This window comes from Diadema antillarum, unplaced genomic scaffold (genome assembly GCF_040938485.1).
Source record: "Diadema antillarum isolate AM-2024a unplaced genomic scaffold, OU_Dant_1.0 scf00000018, whole genome shotgun sequence".
Classification (NCBI taxonomy): domain Eukaryota; kingdom Metazoa; phylum Echinodermata; class Echinoidea; order Diadematoida; family Diadematidae; genus Diadema; species Diadema antillarum.
Genome location: NW_027270907.1, coordinates 912419 through 935101, shown reverse-complemented (window position 1 = coordinate 935101; position 22683 = coordinate 912419). Strand labels below are relative to the sequence as shown.

Genomic DNA, 22683 nt, shown 5'->3' with positions numbered 1-22683 from the left:
CTCAATAAGAAATCCATGGCATTATTTATTGCTGTGAAATAGGAATGATAATAGGCCAGTTCTCAGTGGACTGTACTTTATGAGTATTCTTTGTTTCTTCTCATAAACAATCTATTCAGTGTTCATTGTCCCATTGAATGCGTGTCAGTACTTGGAATATAGTTGTTACTATATCATATCATGGCAGGCTCCTGGAAAAACGTTTCCTGCTTTTAGTAACAAATTTTGGTCTAAATAATATTTTGTCTGGCCTGATTTCATATCAAATGCTTATAATCATTCAAATGTGTTTACCAAGCCTGTCTCTCGAAGAAGGCTCTCAAATTTCGACGTACACTTCGTACCACCATATTGGCTAGTCTATTTGCGAAATAAAATCATTATTTTCCTGTCCAATGTCTCCTCCAAATTGTATCCCGCAGCCGTGTGTCAGCCAGGTACCTTTTCGAGGACGGGAATCAAATCGTGCACTGCATGTCCCAAGGGCTCGTACCAGCCGCATCGCGGTAGCACGTCTTGCATGGCCTGCCCGGATGGTCTAACCACCTGGACAGTCGGTGCCTCTTCCATGGATCACTGTACAGGTACTGCTCCCAATGGTTTGCCTTTTTTTTTCGTTCGGCATGATAACTAAACCCCCATTAGAGTCAGTCCCGTACAGGGCTATCTACATAATGTGGCAAAATGTGTATTTTTGTTGTTAATGTTGTTGTTCTTGATGTTGTTGTTGTAAATAGAAAAAAAGAAAATAAGAGAAAAAATGGGACCCTATAAAAAATAATAATTTGCCCCAGACAATACTGACATACAAGACTTTCCTACTTACATCTTAATCAATTCAAACATTATTATTAGATATACATGTACAGTACAATGTCATTTTGAATGTCATTTTGAATGTCTCCACATAGGAGCTTATGCAATTTTTTTTATCATTACGGCAATATTAAATAATCAAGATAATCACATCTCCAAGAAAGATCCCATATTAAATGGCTACTCTAAGTGGAGAGTATCTACGCTGATGAATTACCTCACTTCCATCACACACACACACACACACACACACACGCACACACACGTAACCACACAACTTATATATATATATATATATATATATATATATATATATATATATATATACATAGGGGTCAGTCCAGAGTGATATTGAGAATATATGGCATGATGATAAAGTTATACCGGAAAATAAAAATCACACACAGTTAAAATTATGTATTGCAAGATAAAGGAAAAATACAAATAGAATATCGCATATTGTAACAAACACTAATCACCTTCTCAACCTGATTTTCAGTAGCAATCTCTTGATCATTTTTGCTCTCGTTGTTTAGATCTGCCTTCAAAATCATGTCCCGGCCCTAAGGAGTATCGAAATTAATCGTAAGCCGTCTCTCCCTTTTTAATCCTCTACCTGTTAGATTTTTCCGGATCCTTCGAAGGTGTTTTTTTTTCCGATATAGACCTGGTAATCATTAATATTTTAAGATCAGAGAAAATCTATATACTTGGGTTTACACCGTCATGCCATACAATGTACTCGGGTGCCTTCGGGTATTTAGTTGTAGGGATACTCTTATTAAGGGGTACAATCTTATCAAGGGGTACAAGCGACGCCGACAATGAAAGCAAAATGTGAACGTCGTAAGGTAGCCGTCGTTTCTGTATTTGTTTTCAATAAAAATGAAAGCAGCATCAATAGAAAATCCACTCAATAATTATGATGCTCATAATGATTATGATAAGAATGGAAATGATAACAATAATGCTGACACTGATAATAGTATTTATGAGAGTAATACATTGTATTTGTCACGCGCTTAGTAAAACGTTTCCAAGAACAAAAACAATTTGGGGAAAAGAGGAAAGGAAAGGAGATAATGAGAGTAACCAAAGAAAGAAATTAAATTCTACTTAACTAGACAAAAATATGACATACAGTCAAACCTGCCTTAGCTACCATCTGCCAATAGCGGTCACCTGCCGTATACAGTCACTTAAAACAATTCCCCCGAGAGAAAAAGCCATGTTAAAGATCCTGTGTATGGCAGTCGCCTGTTAATATAAACGGCCGCCTTTTTTCAGTCCCCCGTGGGTGGCCACATTATGGGCGGGTTTGACTTTACATCAAAACGTTTATTTTTTATTGTTCCATATTCCACACTTCAATAAATAACTAAACCATAAACATAACGATACAAATGCATGGATGAATTGTCAAGTACAGCGTTTAAGACAATTTAACATGTGAAATATGAGGAATCTACATAGAAGCATTGCTTGTAGGTTGTAGATTCCCAGATGCTGATGCGAGATTAATTCTTACTTGATATTTACAATTAAACGGGTAAATTTGAAGTTGTCATAATGTAATAAGGTATTCGCTCAAAACAGTAACTGGCGGGTGGTTGATTATAGAAAAAGGACGGGTTTTCAGAAGTAAGTTATCAAACTGTTTTTCTTTTGCATCATCAGATATCTGTCCACGAGGTTCTACGTCTCTCACCGGCTTTGCCCCTTGCACGCCATGCCCTCGGGGCTCGTACCAACCAGCTTCCCAACAGACGGAGTGCATACCTTGCCCTGATGGCACATTCACTCACAAAGCTGGAGCACATGCTATTCAATATTGCCAAGGTTTGAAGAAAACGATGCTAGTCTGTTTAATCTTTTTGATTTAGATATTTACCGATTCAAATTCCGCTAGGATTCTTTGTTTCTTTTCTCAAATATTCATTTTTCGTTTCTTCTAATTTGTAAATGCACATACAATTTAAATATTGTTTGACATCGATCTGAATTGAAGTGAAATACACGTGTGATGAGGTAATAGATATCTTCTCTTGTCAGATATCGGGCTTATTTATCAGGAACGAATTGAAATGCATTGCATTGACATGATGTACAAGTAGATAATATCGTGCCAGTGGATTATGAACCCACTTCCCAAAATATCAGACTAAGGACACGTGAGTTACACCATCACACTCACATACGCTTATCCCGTCGTGCTGAAATGATTCGTTTTCAATGAACCAACTCGCCCTGTCCAGTTATCAACGAGTGTGACTTCAACGGACGCAACCCCTGTCTTAATGAAGCGACGTGTGAGGATCTTCCACAGGGGTATCACTGCGCCTGCCTACCCGGCTACACCGGCCAGAACTGCGAGGTAAACATCGACGAGTGCTACAACAACGACGCGTGTTTGAATGGAGGCACTTGCTTGGATCTAGTCAACGGCTACCAGTGTAGTTGCCCTACGGGATTCCACGGTGTCAACTGTCAGAACGATGCCGACGACTGCCTTGGAGGTGAGAGCCATTTTCATTCAAAAGTCATACCACAACATATCGACCTCATCCGTTCTTTGTATCCACATTCACTTTCTTACACAGTAACACAGACAAACGCAAGTCTTACACAAGCGCACATCGACACAAATACCTTGCCCAACATATTGCGTAAAGAACTCTCATTTCTTGAATAATTTTTCTCCTATTAATCCCAGGAATGAGGATGATATTACAGTTTGCAAGCATGTTTACAAGTTTTCAGTTACTTTCCTTCCTTGCTGAGGTCACCATCCGAGTCAAATTTTGTATGTTAGGGTGGCAGTATCCTTTATTCTCTCTCTCTCAGGCGCAGTGCAATAGCAAAGCTTTTACCAGTATTAATTCAATTCTCTCTGTGGCAATGACAGAAACATTTATAGTTCTTTCCATGCATTCATGACAATAGGGCTTTTTACACTTGTAAATTTTTGCTTAGCCCCGGACTATCGGTGGGGCTAAGGGGGGGCCTTAGCCCCACCGTTGGTACGGGACTATCCTTAGCCCACTTTCTGTTTACACTCGTTTTTGCCAAAGTGGGCTAGCCCCACCGATAGTACGGTACTATCTGGCCCTGCAAAATAGCAGGGTTAGCACCGCAATTGCGGTGCCAAGCAAGTGAGTGTAAACAGAACGAAAAAATAATCCTGGGCTAAGCGACGGAGACGAAGTCCGACCCTCACTGACCAATCAGAAACGAGGCAATCAAGTGCTGCCGGTGCGTGCGTGTACGTGTACAGTACACAGCGTAATTATGAATATTCATGTGGTTTGGAAAGTCCGGGGCTAAGAAATACGAGTGTAAAAAGGTCAGTTTTCTCCTTAGCCCCGGACAAGAGATAGTACGGGACTAATTGGCGAGTGTAAAAAGCTGAAAAAATTGGTACGGGACTAACGATAGTCCTGGGTCAGAGAAAGTCCGGGGTTAAGAAACACAAGTGTAAAAAGCCCTATAGTGTGTTGGCATTCTAGGCCGTTTATTCACTCTTGTACCTGAAAAAAAATTAAAATCTCTAATCTATATACACTCCGACCTCTGCTATCCGGACATGTCGGGACTGCCGCCGGTCCGGATAAGCAATCTGGCCTGATATGCGACAATTAATGTTTTGTTATGTACATGTGCCTGCAGCTACCGACAAAGTAGTAGCTATACTGCTATACATGCTGTTGGTACATAGCGTTCATCGCAACAGTCATGTAACTCTGTTCTAGCCTATTATAACTTGACCCTAACTAGGCCGGGGGGGGGGGGGGGGGGGGGGACTCCGAGGCCCCCCCCCCCCCTCGACGTTCCGCGCGATGTATCGCAAGCGCAAAAAGCTATCGCCGCGACATTTCATGACTTTTTTCTTTCGAGTCTCCTGCATCTTTTGACACCAAATTTGCGACGCCGGGGCGCGCGGTTCCAAAGTTACGCATAAATATGTACATGCATGTCAGACCAAAAATTGCTCAAAAACGTTAATTCGTGTACAATTTCAATGCAAACTGTGCTTACTGGCAAATTTCATAAAAGCATGATTATTTTGGTGTTTTATTGATTAAAATCAATGAATAACATATTTTCTTGTTCGGAGCGATGTCGCGGACAAATTTCATCGAAAAGACAATGAAAAATATAAAGTAAAAAAAACAAAGAAATACATAAGAAATTCAAAAAAACAATAAAATACTTAAGAATTTTTTCTGATATCACAATTTTTTTTATTACATTTGCTAAGGACACGAAAAAGAATATTTACACAAAAAATGTGCCTGTTTTGAGCTTTATTTTGTGATTTATACCAATAGTCTGACTTTATGCATCATCACGCATAAATTAGCATAATTTAGCATAAATGATGATTTTTTTTTAAAAAATTAACTTCATGGTATTTTAGATTACATCATAGGCAATGTGTGTGCCAATTTACGTCGCGATCGCGCGGTCAACGGCCGAGATCTGGATGGGGGGGGGGGGGGGGGGGGCCTGGGAGCCCCCCCCCCCCCCCCGGCTCTATCAACTACCTAAATAGCCCGGCCTAGTTAGGGTTGAATTATCTGGAATTTGCCAAAGTTTCTTAAAATCACATTGTAGGTACATCTTGTGAGTCTTTAGGAGTTCCAGTTGAGATTGAAATCACTCTTTTTTTCGTTTTCACAGCGTGAACACGACCGGATGATAGAGAGGTCCGGATAAAAGATGACCGGGTAATCAAGGTCGGGCAGTATCTCAGTCTTTTTATGCTAAAAACGCCTGCCTCATTTTTGCATTTGCTTACTTATTTGGTCAGCTGATTGCCGCTTTGGTGGAACGTGTGTCGATGGGATCGACTCCTACACGTGTCGTTGCCAGGACGGTTTCACCGGCGAACACTGCCAGATTAATCTCTTTGATTGTGCATCGGATCCTTGCCAGAATGGGGCCTCCTGCATAGACCTCAAGTCGGTAAGGATTGCTCTCAAATCAGGAGGCTGTACATTCTTGTCTTCACAAAAAAAAATCTCATTTTAATATTCGGATGTCGTCTGTGTTACATTAGTAGAAGAATGGGGCCAATCTATAATACAGACTTATCTTCATTGTTGTATTTCTAATGTGCATTTTACCATGAATTACGCTGACCATGTAGTTAAAGTCAAAGTTAAAGTAGACACCGGGCATGTTCAGGTTTAAGTATGGTAGAATGATGTGGGATATTGCATGTTAAATACTTTTGTCTATAAAAGCTAAGTACTTTCGTTCAGTCACGTATTTCATTCTAAAAGAAGGGCTTATCTAAAGAGAACGATGCATTTAAGCCCAATAGATTACAGATTTTTATAGTTTGTAAACCGTTATGGTACAGTACGCCAACTGGGCATAGATACAATTAGATTTACTGTACTTCACCGAATCTTCTTTCTTTGCTGCACGTGTCAATGGCACCGCAGCTTTGTGAAATCAATTACTTTATATTTTGCATTGAAATCGCAGAACTTCATGTGCTGCTGCCCGCTAGGATACACTGGTCGTTACTGTGAGTTAATAAAGGATTACTGTGTGTCATCACCGTGCTACGGCAACGCTACCTGCTCCTCATCAAACACCGGCTACGCATGCGCCTGTCCCCCTGGGTTCGAAGGTCACAACTGTGACGTAAATATCGACGAATGCCATACAAGAAATGTCACCTGTGAAAATGGTGGAATCTGCATTGATGCCATCAACGATTATCATTGCATCTGCCCACTTGGTTTTGATGGCGTTCATTGCCAAACAGGTACAGTTGCAAAAAGTATAGAGACGAAAAGTATTCATGTGGAGGCCAAGGTGACAGGCAGCCATGATTAGAACCTGTATACATTTTATACCCGATGCCAAATACAGTTAAGTGCCGTAATGTATGTTGCCTCACAGTTTACGTTTGTCTGCTAATTACGGGTGACGAATCACAGTTTACTGAAGACGAATCGCAGAGTCGTTTCGTTATCTTTGACTTTTAACTGAATATTGTGATCTGTATATATATATATATATACATAAATATATATGTGTGTGTGGGTGTGTGTGTGTGTATAGATGAATAGCAATTAACGGAACAGAATGAAGGACTGCTAATGCCATTGAAAGTATATAAAGTAATGTGTAGAAGCATAATGATGATCCCTGAAGAAATATATTTGTATCAAACACTGAAAAATCTATACCCACTGATATAGTTGCATTTCTCGATTAGGTTAACAACGATTGGACCAAGCTGTTTTGAAGTCAATACTATATGTGACCGTGCACCACAAAACACACAAAAAGTCGCCAGACATGAAATTTTAGTTATGAGCATATTCTGAAAGAGCAGACCTTAAGCTTTAAAATGATGTATTACTCAAATGGACTCTCCTAACCTATCTAAATATTTGAAAGAAAGCACACACTCAGGAAAAGTTGAACTGAGAAAAGAGGCTCTGAAGTACAGTGTCTGTTCAAGCGCTTAATCTTTACCAAGCGGTGCTGGTTGTGTGATGAATGGGACAAAAAACAGGATTTAAACCACTGGAGTAACAACAATGAAGGGATTATCAGACTAAACTGAAATCGAGCATGCCTTCTATAACACATTCTGTCCTTAATTAATGCCAACTTTCAAAGTTGTGGCATCATCCTTTCAAAAGTTATAGGAGTTGAAAATGAAAAGTGTGCACAAGGTTTTATAGAAATGAAAAGGGGACTCTAAAGAAATACTTAATCACACTATTCTGCCAAAAAATGTTCGAGATGAACTGCTAAAAACACACTTGCCTGCCCATTTTATGATCCCAAATTTTAGCATAAGGTAGAAGAAGACTTGCTCTTTCAGAAAATATGAAAAAGTCAAGATCGGCTCGTTTGACCCGTTTCATCTTTCATTTTAGTCCTCACACAAAATCAGTGTGTGCGACTTTTTGTTCGTTTTGTGATGCACGGTCACATATGAAACATACTATCAGACACCACGACAGTATTTAGCCCTTCGAGAAATTAATAACCATAATTTTGTGCACCCTAACCCACATGTCGTCACCATCTATTCCTTTTTCATTTACATTTTTAGTTACATTTACAGTATAGGGTATCCCTTTGTAATGTTCATCCTTGTTTTTTTTATGTTTGTAATGGTTATGATATGCATCCTTTGGTCACTACCTTGTCGAATAAGTGAATGATTAATAATGGTAATAGTGATAATAATAATAACAATAATGATAATAATAATAATAATGATAATAGAAATAACAATAATTACTACAATGGTAATAATAATAGAAATAATAATTATCATAATTATTATTATTACACTGTAGAATACTACTACTACTACTACTACCAATCATTATAATAATACAATTTTATTCTACATGATAGTAAAGGAAGTTCATTACTAAAAACTTCAGAAGAAGAAACATTTCAGAACAAGTATTTTGGCTGACCAAACTGTCTTATCTCCATTTCTATTTTCAGTACTTTCGTCAGATTACGATCTTCATTTTGACACCGTGAGAACTGTGAATAGAGCAGAATTAGAGGGCGTCCTCCCAGACCTCTTCGAATTCACATTGGCCTTCTGGATGCGCACGTCGGACCGGGTCAATTTTGGTACACCAATTTCCTATGCAGTGAGAGGGGCGGAAGGTGAAGAGGATGTTGACAACGCCCTCACGCTGCAAGATTACAACAACTTCGTCCTCTCCGTGAACGGGGAAAGTGTGGCGACCTATGTGTCGGCGAATCAGTAAGCTGCATGCTTGCCATGTCAAGAATGATTTTAAATTGAAGTCAATCACATCATAGGTTGTTTCAAAATCGTATTATGCACGGATACATTAGGTAAGACCATTTAGCACAAATATATTATATATACTTACAGGTAAAATCGTTTGCTGCTATGTTAATTATGTTTCGTATTTTTCAGTTTCAAGGGTCTTAAGTTTTCGTACACATGTTTGCAGTGCATTAAGATTGTAGAGACATCTTGCTTTGACATCCAAATAAGCCTGCATGGAAATACATTTTTGGTGTTTGAGATTATTTTTCTGTAAAAATTGGTCAGAGTCGTGTTATCTCTTGAATATCTCTCTCAGAGATGACCGCTGGTATTTCATCACCGTCACCTGGTCGAATCATAAAGGGGCGTGGTCGCTTTATCTGGACGGGAGACTAGAGACATCTGGTAAGAGGCTCTCCAGTAAAAGACCTATCAGGGGGCGTGGCATGTTTGTCGTCGGGCAGGAGCAGGACAGTTACAACGGGTCGTACGTCCCAAAAGAGTCATTCCTTGGAGCGATTACACAGGTGAATACATTAACTTAGGAAATATTCGTTATCCCTCAAAACATCCCTTGGGATCATGTCTTACTTCTATGGCGAGCCAAATGTCCCGTAAAGGAGAAAAGCAAAGCTTATCGGCAATAAACTCGGTTTAGTGCTCATAAACTGAGTTTTAAGATCGATAAACTTAACTAATTGACGGAAAACTTAGTTTATCGGTCGACAATACCAGATACATAATAGTATATATATATATATATATATATATATATATATATATATTGATAGAACTGAGTTTATCATGATAAAGTTTTATATCGAAAACCTAATCTATCTACCTATAAACTGATTTATCAGTGAATAATCCGAATTTTTCAATTTATGGGACGTAATCATATGACAAGCCAAATGTCTCATAAAGGTGATAAACTGAGTTTATCGTGGTTTATTGCCAGTAAAACCTAGTTTATTGGTCGATAAACTAAAAAACACTAAGTTTATCACAAAAAATGGAGTTTCTCTCGAAAACATAGGTTTTTTTTTCGATTTATGGACATTTGGCTTGCCATATATGTGACGTGAAGACCCAATATCGTTCATGGGTAGCACCTATCATAGAATAATGGTTATTATGTGCATCGAGGCGTACGTTCATCGGTAACGGTCGACTCTAGTCGAGATTCTTCGGCCGTGTTTGTACCAAAGACACAGAGAGCAGTGATAAACCTGTACACAATTCGTTACGTAAACGGTGGTTCTCGAATAAATGGGGCAGGGCAGCTTTCCAACTCCTTGATATCTCCTTAAAACACAGACACCAAATTTAGCTGTTCATCTTGATTTCTGTATCGTTGTAACAAACGGAAGAGTTACCCAACATCGCAAGGAATGATTCACTGCAATCTTGATTACATATTCAAAAGGAGCCCCCTTGAATCAAAGAGGAAGTTTTCTTAAATACTAATGTGTACGTTGCATGGAATAAACTTAAGATTTGTAGAAATTAGTCAGTATCTCTTATTCTCCTTCTACTACGACAACATGAAGTATTGTAATGTTCCCCACTACAAACGAAGGGGGCACATGGGATCGACCGACCTTTAAGAACTCATGACTTTGAACTCATTGTCCCATTTCCTGCTACCTTTCACTGTGTGTTTAAATAATTCCGCGTGCTGAATGCTTGTTTATCTTCGGAAATATTTCTTATTTTAAACAGCCGGTTTGACGTTCTCACGTTGAAGATGAAGATGTACATTAACCATTTTATTAGACATCAAGCTAATTTATGAAATCACATGAATGCAAACGTGATTACATACCGAAATAACGAAACACATATTGATTTAGTGTTTCTGTAAAGTGCTGATGTCAAATGTCATTTCCGCATATTAGGTTGATATGTGGGACTACGTCATGCTGAATGCTTGTTTATCTTCGGAGATATTTCTTATTTTAAACAGCCGGTTTGACGTTCTCACGTTGAAGATGAAGATGTACATTAACCATTTTATGAGACAGCATGCTAATTTAACGAAATCACATGAATACTGACGTGATTACATACCGAAATACCTAAACGCTTTTACTGATTTACTGCTTCAGTCAATTGATGCCAAATGTAATTTCCGCACATTAGGTTAATATGTGGGACTACGCCATGGACTTGGACGAGATTCTTAATCTCAACGCTTCGTGTTCTTCCACCGGCAATGTGCTGTCCTGGGCTCAGCTGTCGACGGGAATCAACGGCGAGGTCCGGGTCCAAAGCCCATCGCGACAGTGCTCGGGTAACATATTAAGATCCCGTGGCGTGTCTGTTCGCGTTTCTGTTTTTGCAGTCATGTCAAAGAACTGTTTTGTCGAAATCAGTCTTGTCTGAAAAACTACGACCTATTGTTCTGACACTAGCTTAAATATGCAGTATCTACTTTGAACATCTGTGATAGAAACACCTAGTGTGATGTACCCATCAATCCGTTGAAAATATCAAAGTTGCTCAACATGTTATAGCAATCTTACTTGGACAGGTTTTGAACCAAGCACATACATCGTACTTATGAATCGATGTCATACATCAACTTTGCACACTATTTACTAATTTCATATTGATGATCACACACAAGAGTGATTTGCACAACTCCATATCTGAGGTATAGAATTCAATGAAATGACGATTTGCAACAGGCATGCTGGGTCCACTTCTCTGGTATGATCATGCCCCTTTTTTGTGACAGGTCATGGGCACTTGTGAAATGTGACATCAAACGTGACATTATAATGTCAAATGTGGGAACATCTTCGTACAATTCATGGAGTGTTCTAAAGTAATGTGAATAGCACAAGACCGCTCAGAAATTAATGACATGTAAATGGCTAAACTCGATAAGCATACAGATTCACACTAAACCAAAAGTAGTACTAACATCCCCTTATCAGCACAATAAATGCATGGTCACGTGTCATCTCTGAGCCAATCAACTGCTCATGTCTCACGTCTTCTGATATCTTGCACCCTTCTCTCAATAGCACTTGATGACTGTGCCGCGGCACCCGATTATTGTAGAAATGGCGGCACGTGCGTTGATTCGCACGACGGTATCTCCTGCAAGTGTCCGCCCGGTACCTACGGACCGACGTGCGAAAACTTGGCGATACCCTGCTTGCCCGACAACCAGTGTCTTAATGGGGGCAGCTGTACTCCACGGGGCGATGGCTGTCTCTGTCCCATGGGATTTTCAGGCGAGATGATGCTGAATTCGAACCAATTTCTTTCACTTTTACTTCCGTTTCTGATTTTCATTTCCATCATTATCGTTTATTTCATTGTCGGCAACATTGTTGGAAGTAACTCTGATACTGCTGCTATGGTAGTAAGGCCTAACTTGATATGCTATCATTGGTGTTATCATTATTATCATTTCTACGATTTTATCATCATCGTTATCTTCGTTGCTATACGACAACTACGACTACTACTATTATGATGAACATCACTACCGTCCTAATTTATTGCCCTTGCTATATTGGGGTCAAAAGGGTCCACAGCCACACCTACTTTTACCAGTGTGCTCCTATCGATTAACAAAAAAAAAAAAAAATGTGTGTTTGCGTGTGTGTGTCTGTCTGTCTGTCTGTCTGTATCTGTCTGATTGATTGACTGATAAATGAGTTATTCATATTGAAGAGAGATTAATTGCAGTATAAATTGAAAAATTGATTGTGTTTTGAATTGTATTTGTATTGGTTTTTTTTTAATAATGTTACACCCAGATTGGATTAATTCATGAATGATTTGAATGAAATCAATGAATATCAAGGAAAAACCCCAAACTTTTGTTTGTTTAATTTTTGTTTTCTTAAACTGTTTGGCAGAGATACAACATTACGATACCGAGAAAAGGAGCAATAAATGTGTAGGCCTACTCGGCAACGGCGTAGCCAGGATTTCATTTTAGGGGGGGCGGTTAGTCTGCGAGGGAGCGAAGCGACCGAGCCCGAGCGAGCGGAGCGAGCGAGGGGGGGGGGGGAGGGTGTGGGAGGGGGGTGTCCCCCCTCCCACGGTAAGAACTTTTTGCATTTGGATGTTGTAAATGGTGCAATTTGATGCATGTTTTTGCGCGTTTTATCGACGTGAAACAGTCCCACTTGTTTATAGTGGCAGTTCATTTTGATGTAGATTATCATTGAACAATTTTGCCTATAAAATGGTATATATTTTAGATTCACTTCTTGTATTAATTCTTTTCACTGAATATCATGAACGCAACTGAACCCGAGCGAGCGGAGCGAGCGAGGGGGGAGGGGAGGGTGTGGGAGGGGGTGTCCCCCCTCCCACAGTAAGAACTTTTTGCATTTTGATGTTGCAAATGGTGCAATTTGATGCATGGTTTTGCGCGTTTTATCGACGTGAAACAGTCCCACTTGTTTATGGTAGCAGTTTATTTTGATGTAGATTATTATTGAACAATATTTGCCTATAAAATGTTATAATTTAGATTCACTTCTTGTATCAATTCTTTTCACTGAATATTATGAACGTGACTGAACCCGAGCGAGCGGAGCGAGCGAGGGGGGAGGGGAGGGTGTGGGAGGGGGTGTACCCCCTCCCACAGTAAGAATTTTTTTTGCATTTTGATGTTGCAAATGGTGCAATTTGATGCATGTTTTTGCGCGTTTTATCGACGTGAAACAGTCCCACTTGTTTAAGGTAGCAGTATATTTTTAGTGTAGATTATTATTGAACAATTTGCCTATAAAATGGTATAATTAAAATACACTTCTTGCATTAATTCTGTTCACTGAATATCATGAACGTGACTGAACCCGAGCGAGCGGAGCGAGTGAGGGGGGAGGGGAGGGTGTGGGAGGGGGGTGTCCCCCCTCCCACGGTGAGAACTTTTTGCATTTTGATGTTGCAAATGGTGCAATTTGATGCATGTTTTTGCGCGTTTTATCGACGTGAAACAGTCCCACTTGTTTAAGGTAGCAGTATATTTTAGTGTAGATTATCATTGAACAATTTGCCTATAAAATGGTATAATTTAAATACACTTCTTACATTAATTCTGTTCACTGAATATCATGAACGCGACTGAACCCGAGCGAGGGGGAGGGGAGGGGTGTGGGAGGGGGGTATCCCCCCTCCCACGGTGAGAACTTTTTGCATTTTGATGTTACAAATGGTGCAATTTGATGCATGTTTTTGCGTGTTTTAACGAGTTGAAACAGTCCCACTTGTTTAAGGTTGCAGTATATTTTAGTGTAGATTATTATTGAACAATTTTCCTATAAAATGGTATAATTTAGATACACTTCTTGTATTAATTCTTTTCACTGAATATCATGAACACGACTAAACCCGAGCGAGCGGAGCGAGCGAGGGGGTAGGGGAGGGTGTGGGAGGGGGTGTCCCCCTCCCACGGTGAGAACTTTTTGCATTTTGATGTTGCAAATGGTGCAATTTGATGCATGTTTTTGCGTGTTTTAACGAGTTGAAACAGTCCCACTTGTTTAAGGTTGCAGTATATTTTAGTGTAGATTATTATTGAACAATTTGCCTATGAAATAGTATAATATGAATACACTAGTCTTCTTGTATTAATTCTTACACTGAATATCATGAACGCTGTCTGTTCAGCAATCAAACAGAAAAAGCATGCACACGAGGGTGTAGATAGGGGCATATCCCCTCCCACACGAAGGTGATTTTGCGTTTTCAGACCTGAAATTCCGCGATCTGGTGCAAATTTTTGGTGCGATACTTTTTCATCGAAGTGTTAAAATCACGGAATTTAGCTCTTATTCCGAATGTGCACCATCTGTGCGTATGTATAAAGTCTTGTGAGGTAGAGCTTAGGGGAAGGGGGATTTCCCCTCCCGCTCGCGGAACTTTTGCGTTTTTAGAATTGAAATAAAGCGATCTGGGTATAGCCACAGTCTACTTCTTTGCATGGCGGGGGGCGAGCAGGGAGAAGGCGTGGGCGAGTGTTATCTCCACCCTTCCCTTCCCTTCCCATGGAGCTTTTATCTTTTTAAGGTTGAAATTGAGATATCTCGTATACGCATATTTGATGGAATCAACATTTGGGAAATCACCAAAAAAAAAAGAAACCTGATTGGGGGGGGGGGGCTGAGGGAGGAAAGGGTCGATTAAAAGGGGAAATTCCCCTTATACATGAGGGAACCTTCAGTTTTCGGAATATAAGTGATACGTCTTGTGCACTCAGAATTATTCAGAATTTCTTTTGTAAATCTAAAAAGTGTACTTAGCTAGGGAAAGAGGCACAGAGGGGGAGGGTTTGGGAGGGGGATACCCCCTCCCAAGCACGAGAGATTTTGCATATTTTGAATTGAAATTCAACGATCTGGTGCACACTTTGAGTGAAATGTATGTGCATGCATACAGTATACACGCATTTTTTTTTCCGCCTCTCAAATCCCCGGTCCAAATCTTAGGGGGGGGGGGGGGGGCGACCGCCCCCATCGCCCCCCCTGGCTACGCCAGTGCTACTCGGCATATATACCGTCGCATCCACTCTCTTTATGATTCATGAAAAATGCCGGTGTTTATATTGTTATGACGATGATTTTTTTTCTGTTGACTTTTAGGCCGACGGTGTGAAGATGCTACAGCTTGTGCAAACCACAAATGCAAACGCAAAAGCAAATGCACTCTACTCGATGGGCGTGCAACGTGCATATGCCGACCCGGTTTCACGGGTAGATTTTGCAAATACGGTGAGAACTACAATGCCTACTTTCTCTCCTTTTCACATAAAAAACCCAACAACAACAACAATTCTTAACCACGAAATATGCTTTGCTGTGGTTCTTTGATACTCCACTTGTGTATCAAATCAATTGCTTATAATTCAGGAGCCAGTTGCCATTTATTCGCATTTCACATTTTCAGATACGTGCTTATCAGCTTCGTTCTCTTCTGCATGTCGATTATGTTCACACGTCATGGAGAATGCGGCACATAAAAGAATAAATGAAGGGGGGTAATTTGTTAAAATTGTGCATGCGTTTGATTTACCCCTTTCTACAGTTCTAAGTGTTTATATTCGGACAAGTAGGACACTGTTTGAGCACGAGCACAGCTGACCTTCCTTTTGTCAAATTTGGAATGTAAACAGATAATCTACTCTTGGACTTTTTTTTCAGATATGAAATGATAGGCATGGTCACATTGGCATCTTTAAAAATGTGATGATCTCTTGTGTGATAAGAAAAAAATTAAAAATGTGTTTTACCTGGGTTGTTTTGTGATCACGAGTAATTGTTAAATCATATCAGATTTTATATGAACATCATTTTGAGACGAATCATCATCATTGACGAAGTAGCACTATATATTAGGTGTAATTCAGCTCCCAATTTTGTTGTAGTCACGAGTTTTGGCGAGCTTGTTGCTAGTGTCAACTCGCGAGAAACTTTTGAGTCCCTGCTATGGTGAGTATCAATTCTGTGTTGCTTCCTCTTTCTTTTGCTGGAATTAACACTCATCCATTCCCATCGTTGAGAGCAGACATGGACGAGTGTTTGGCAGACAACGGAGGATGCGAGCATTCCTGCAAGAACACAGCCGGGTCGTTCCAGTGCTCCTGTCGTGAGGGATACGCCCTGCAGGATGACGGCAAAACATGCATCGGTGAGCAGGACAAACTAACTAGTCTTTCATTTATTCATTGTTTAGTACATTGTAATTTGTATCAATATATCAATAAACCACGTTGAACTAGCTACGTCCGTTGAACGCTTCATCTTCTCGCACACACATATTTATACACACACACATAAATATATATTCATACATTTATATATTATGCATTTTATATTACATATTTTACACCCAGAGAGATAAAGAAAGAAAGAGAAAGAGAGAGAAAGAGAGAGGGGGAGAAAGAGAATTATTAACAATCACCATAAAAGCCTTTATGTTTAGAGCCTACTTATGTTTTGAACGTTTCATTTTTTCCTGTTTTACTGTGTGTAGAAGACCTGTTCAAAATATCTACAAAAATATTTTTGATAACATTTTTTAAAGGGGAAAAATCCAGTCCAAATATGAATTAGTCTAATAAGAAAGAGTGAAATATAACTAGTTAAACAGTAAAATTTTGATCGAAATCGGATGAAAAATAAGGAAGTTATGACATTTTGAACTTTCGCTATTTTTTTAGGAAACAGTTCTCGAACGGTCAATATGGATATGCAAATGGTGAATTGAGCATGTCATCCCCTCACAACTGCCATATTGTTTGCACATAACATTTTGAAATTTCCAGTTTTTCATTCAAACGCAACTATGCCCGAGGCTCAAATCCTGATACATCTATCGGATCACTATTCTGAAGTTATTCAACCAGAATAACATCATGTTTCAGACTTCAGTGACAGAAACATTGAATTTTCGTCATTTCTTTTAACACAATCAATGGAAAATTGTGAGGGTATGACATAGTCACCTCACTCATTTGCATTTTCATATCGACTGTAAAAGGACTGTTTTGCAGAAATAAGCAAAACTTCAAAATTTCATAACTTCCTTATTTTTCATCCTATTTCAGTCAAATTTTTACCCTGAAACTCGTAAGATTTTACTCTTTTTATATCAGACGAACTTATTTTTGGACTGGACTTCCCCTTTAATACTTATCTTATATAAACGAAGTCAGATCAACTTCAACTTTCGAGTGGTAGACACGCATTCAAATACATTACGCCTGACTGTCTGTGCAGCCGCTTGTCAAATCCAAGCCCATAGTGGAGGGAAAATGAAACATTTGTGTCTAAAATTGTGTTTTCTTTTCGATTTTGTCAATTAGATACCAGTTTCTGCCGACACCGAGGCACCTTTTATTCGGTGAGTTCTGTGTTTTAATATGTTTACCATGACATTCGACACAGACTGATTTCCCGTAGTCGGGCGTTTCAGTTATAAATTTTTTTACATAGATGATATTACTTAATTGATTTTTTCGTGTTTGTTAACCTGCTTCCTTTCATGTTCCATTTCATCAACAAGATTGTCATTTCGTCGACGAAATGACTGATTTCGTAACGAAATAGGCCGTGCGACACTTGGCGCTTCATACATTAAGTTGTTCATGGTTTAAACAATGGTTTCAATTGTACCACCTTCCTGAATTCGGGCCAGAAAGTCCATGCAGAACACTATCAATATGAATTCAGAAGAGCGATTTTGAGTTTATGATTAAATGAACTAAGAAACTGAAATTGGAGGGTTATTTCACTATACAGGTCATTCCGAATTTAGGTCCTGTGGTAGATATTGTTTATAGAGCAGATTCAGTCCGTACAGGAGAAATATGAAAAGAATTTGTCTCGTATTTAGGGTAAGAATGAATTTCAGTATTCTTAACGAACATCGATGAAAACACGCCTGGAAGACCACCTGTATTTAACTGATACATAATGATCCTTATTGAATTATAATATATTGAAATGATCCAATAAACATAGTTACATGATTTTTCGTAAAGCATATCGTCATTATCGTTCTAAAAGCAGTTTATACCAGAAACACACATCGAACTACGAATAAACTTTTGCTGGTTCCGTAAGCTTCATAATCTCATTTCGTTTCTCTTTACCTGTATTTCGTTTGATCATCTTTTCATGGAAACTAAGAGCCATACTTTAAGTGGACTTGAAATTGAGCAGCCCAGACTATGCACTCTTTATACTGGGGAAGGGAAAAAGGAATTCAATGTCATCAATAACGCAGGCAATATTGAAATTGAATACCTGCATGTAAGAACGACCCAAGTCCAAATTTGGCTATCATCTTTGGAGACCCTTTACGAAGTCATGCGAATATAGATAATCAGTCAACTGACGTTTTACATTAAAATTTGTATGAATAACATTCCATTAACTGAAAAAAATAAAAACATTAGAAAATTATTTACAGCTATATTTCTATTTTTCTAAGAGTTTTTACTCTTGTGTTTCTACTTTTTTTTTCTAAATTTCCTCTAATGGACTTGATCCAAATTATACAGTTATAGGTGTGTTTCAAATAACGAACAATTCTACGGAGGCTACTTCAGTGTCAGCGTAGTATTCAAATCTCACTATACTCTCACATGTTTCTGACCAGAAACATCCTCGCGGACGTAGGCATAAAATCGCGTAATCGATAATTCATACTCTGATCGATCACTCTCAAGTTTCTGATATCTCGTAATGTTACTACAAAATGCAGCTATGAGTACTCTGAAATTGTATTTGCAAGGTCGAATAGGCCCATAGCTTACTCTATAACCATCATTCAGCGGCATTACATTATGCTATGTCTGTGTATCTGCCGTCTGTGCCTATATTTCGATGTAGAGGGGAGCAGCATGGGATTCTGGTTGCGATTCGTGTGTCTGCCAGAATGGACAGGCTCAGTGTACCCCGAGGGAATGTCCATCCATAAGTTGTTCCCAGGTGAGATCATGAGTGACATTTAGAATTTTATTGTCTTTTTTTGAAACGAGATTTAGAGCTAAACCTGTTTAGGAAAACATTCCCATCTGCTGCAACCATATGATATGCGAAGTAAAATTATAAGTCTTTCATCGGTTTGTCCACTAAATATTGTAAAGAACCTAATGTTGAATATTTGATTTTAATCATCACAATTCCCTCTCCGGTAGATGTCTTTTTGTCAGTAATGCAATAGAAATGTAGATAAAATGTCTGTCAATGGGAGACTTTAAAGTCCTACTACCTTCACCTAAGCTATTACACAATAAATTATTTTTTACCAGTGATATCATTTTGTTTTATCTTTATTGTTTTCCTCCGTTTCTAAGCAGAGGGCTCATTCTCTAACTTTAATGTTAAACATGTACAATTGCGATTACTTATGCTTTTTTAATTCATTTTTGTTCTCATGAATCAAAAGAAATAAGGAAAGACCGAGATATCAAGAGACGTCAAAATAAAGTACTCGTTTGGCTCACAAAAATGCGAAATTAATGCAGAATATTTGCTATTAAATCTTATCATTCTGCAATCCTTGCCATAAATATCTCCAGTGTCCCCCCCCCCCTCTTACATGGAGATTTGTTCCGCAAGTTGGCTGTGTACACAGATGTAACTTATGATTTTAATTTTACAATTTTCCCCTCCTAATATAGGAAGAGACGGAAATAAGGCTTCCGGGTGCTTGTTGCACATCATGTCTGCCAGGTAATAAACAAAATCAGAAGAAAAACAAATGAAACAATATTATCTATGGTATGTGGAGGAGACGAAATTATGGGCTCTATACTACTTAACAAAGACTTTTATCCGGGTCTAGAACACGCCATCAAGTTTACACGCTTTTATCGAAGGATTGTCAAAAAAGATGTGAAAGAACACATGAAACTCCTGCAAGCCTTCCGTTAGACAACACAGCACTATAACCTAAATCGCTGTGACTACTAGTTATACCTGTGATTACATGATAATTTACAGATATTCTGCGGATCCGGAGTGATGGTATGGTTTTGTTAAGCAAAGTTGAATTAATCACGAGACTGCTTAATACAACGTTAAAGCAGTTTTCTTTGTGTATCATGTGTGTGTGTGTGTGTGTGTGTGTTTATATATGTGTATGTGTGTGTTTATATATGTGTATGTGTGTGTTTGGTGATGACAACCAAGCCTTTATTTATTTTCATGTCCCCTCATTTAGAACTGAACACGTGCTCGGTGGATAGTCGGGGCCTATTCATCACTTTCGACGGATATTCGTTCAGAAAGATGGGAAACTGTCGCTACATTCTCACCCAGGACTGCAGTGGGGTGGCTAACTTCGAAGTGCACGTCGAGCACCGTCAAGACAGTCACGACGTCGCGACTTATCAACCGGTCGTCTTCATCTATATCGATTGTGTAGAAGTTAAAATAGATGCAGACGGTACTGTGTACGTCTTCGGTGAGCATGTGACCCTGCCATATCTTCACGACAGTCCCCAGACTGTACAGATAAACTCAAGAGGACCTTCGGACATTTTAGTTGCAACGAACAAAGGAATGTTCGTCGAGTGGTCTTCTGAGAGGGGGGTTAGTGTGCATCTTTCGTCGCAGCACAGTTCGAAGGCGTGCGGTTTGTGCGGGAATATGAACGGGAATCCCGAGGACGACACGTTGACCAGACAGCTGATCACTAGCCAAACGACGAGGGAGCTTCTCCACAGCTGGAAAATCGGTGGCTACAAGTAGGTATTTTCATCTCCCTCTTCCTACCGTCAATTAAGGCTCCAATCGACAACCGAGAATCAAGCTTCTCATTAGTCATGCGTAATGAGTGAAAAGACAAACTTATCTTTCCATATTTTTTTCATTTTACCATTATTATGAGTAAAAATCACCTCCTGGCAATGCCGTTGTATTCATTTCATTTTTATTGTTTCCGCATGGTACAAGTGATCAACTATGATCACTTTCGGAAATATACACATGGTTCATCGTTATTCATGGCTATTTTGCACATGAAAGGTAAGCAAATCATTCTGATTCTAGACAGAGAACAGAGATGTAATAACAAAAAATCGAAGTGCCATACAGGAGGATCCCCAGTAAACCGAACTTAATATTTTTGGGCCACATTGAATACACAAAGAAGTAAATAAGCAGTATCAGCCAACTATCGACTTACTCAACTATAACCAAAACAAACTATTTTATACAATAAAACATACATGGTCATGTACACAGATGATGCTAAGAAAGAAAAACAAAGAAGAAAGGGCTGGCGATAATGGAAGATGGTGAGAAGGAACAGGAGAGAATGAAATAGAAATCACCGATGTTATTTCTTTGCTTTACTTGATTTGAAAGAGATGAACTCCACCGTCTGACGTGATTACACCTGGAACACGTCTGGTCAATGTTTTGTTTTGTTTTTGTTTTTCAACAGGTACTGCAGGCCAGTGGAAAATCGACCTCAACAAAACGCTCTGAAATTTGGACGCATCTCAGCGGAAGCCTGCGGGCTCATGAACTACCTAGATTTCCGCCGGGCGAGGGAGAAGTGCGGGGTGTTTCGGCACGAGCGATTTGCAGTGTGTCACGAGCGAGTCGATCCCACACCATACTTGGCACTGTGCATCGAGGATGCGTGTACGTGTGGAGTGACGGAGCCGTGTCACTGCGAGGCCATCTCCGCGTACGCCAACGAATGCGAGCGCAACGGTGTGACGATCGAAGACTGGAGCGCCATGACGGCGTGCCGTAAGTAACCCGTGAACGTCAATTGGTTGGCTTGGTTTGGTTTGGCTTAGCTTGGTTTCATTTCTGCATTTTTTTTCTTGCCAGGTTCAGCAACAAATGGATACCAACGGATGCAAAGTTTGCAAAGAAAGCAGAAAATTATTTGTGCTGTAATAGTAGTAATAGTAGTAGTAGTAGTATATTAGTATAGTAGTAGTCGTCGTAGTAGTAGTATTGTAAATAGGGGTAGTAGGAGTAGTACTAATAATAATGATAATAATAACAATAATGATAATACATGTAATACTCATAATGACAATGATAAAGATAATACACACTTCTTTGTGATAGCGCATTTCCAATCGAACATAAACCGCGATTTACACGGTAAAAATCGTCTCAATGGCGAGATCAAAAAGAATATCGGAACACATGATAATTGTGGTCGTACATGAACAGATACCACGGGTCCGAGGACGTCGAGAGTTGTTCTCATGGGTTATTGATATATGCGTCCGTTTTTTAATTGTGGTTTGTTCTATAGACTTGACCTGTCCGCCGACCATGATTTATGATGACTACGGCCCACCATGTCGACCGACCTGTGGGGACCCACAAGGAACGAGCTGTCCGTTCTCCAGCAGTCAGTACGTCGCGGGTTGCCAATGTCCGGCTGGGAGAGTTCTGAACAATTGCCAATGTATCACCACGGACGAGTGCCGGGAACTGAACGGAGAGTGAACGATCGTGTTCCGAATCGACTTCCCATTCATTCTCAGAACATTCTTGTCCATACTCCCGATATGCGACAAACTTGACTCGAGAAAAGTTTACCTCACCAACCCC

At 39.5% G+C, this 22683-nt stretch overlaps 1 protein-coding gene across 1 annotated transcript in view; it reads left to right on the top strand.

Annotated features, from left to right (window-relative positions):
- Nucleotides 1-22578, top strand: part of LOC139727837 (sushi, von Willebrand factor type A, EGF and pentraxin domain-containing protein 1-like) — a 61057-nt gene extending 38479 nt beyond the window's left edge. The window contains exons 14-27 of the mRNA XM_071638813.1: nt 423-584; nt 2494-2655; nt 3072-3332; nt 5627-5781; nt 6310-6595; nt 8311-8581; nt 8931-9141; nt 10757-10907; nt 11647-11814; nt 16151-16273; nt 18982-19080; nt 20318-20843; nt 21545-21858; nt 22382-22578. Of these exons, the coding sequence (XP_071494914.1) occupies nt 423-584; nt 2494-2655; nt 3072-3332; nt 5627-5781; nt 6310-6595; nt 8311-8581; nt 8931-9141; nt 10757-10907; nt 11647-11814; nt 16151-16273; nt 18982-19080; nt 20318-20843; nt 21545-21858; nt 22382-22578 (3086 nt within the window). The remainder of the gene's footprint in view (nt 1-422; nt 585-2493; nt 2656-3071; nt 3333-5626; nt 5782-6309; nt 6596-8310; nt 8582-8930; nt 9142-10756; nt 10908-11646; nt 11815-16150; nt 16274-18981; nt 19081-20317; nt 20844-21544; nt 21859-22381) is intronic.
- The last annotated feature ends 105 nt before the right edge of the window (nt 22579-22683 follow it).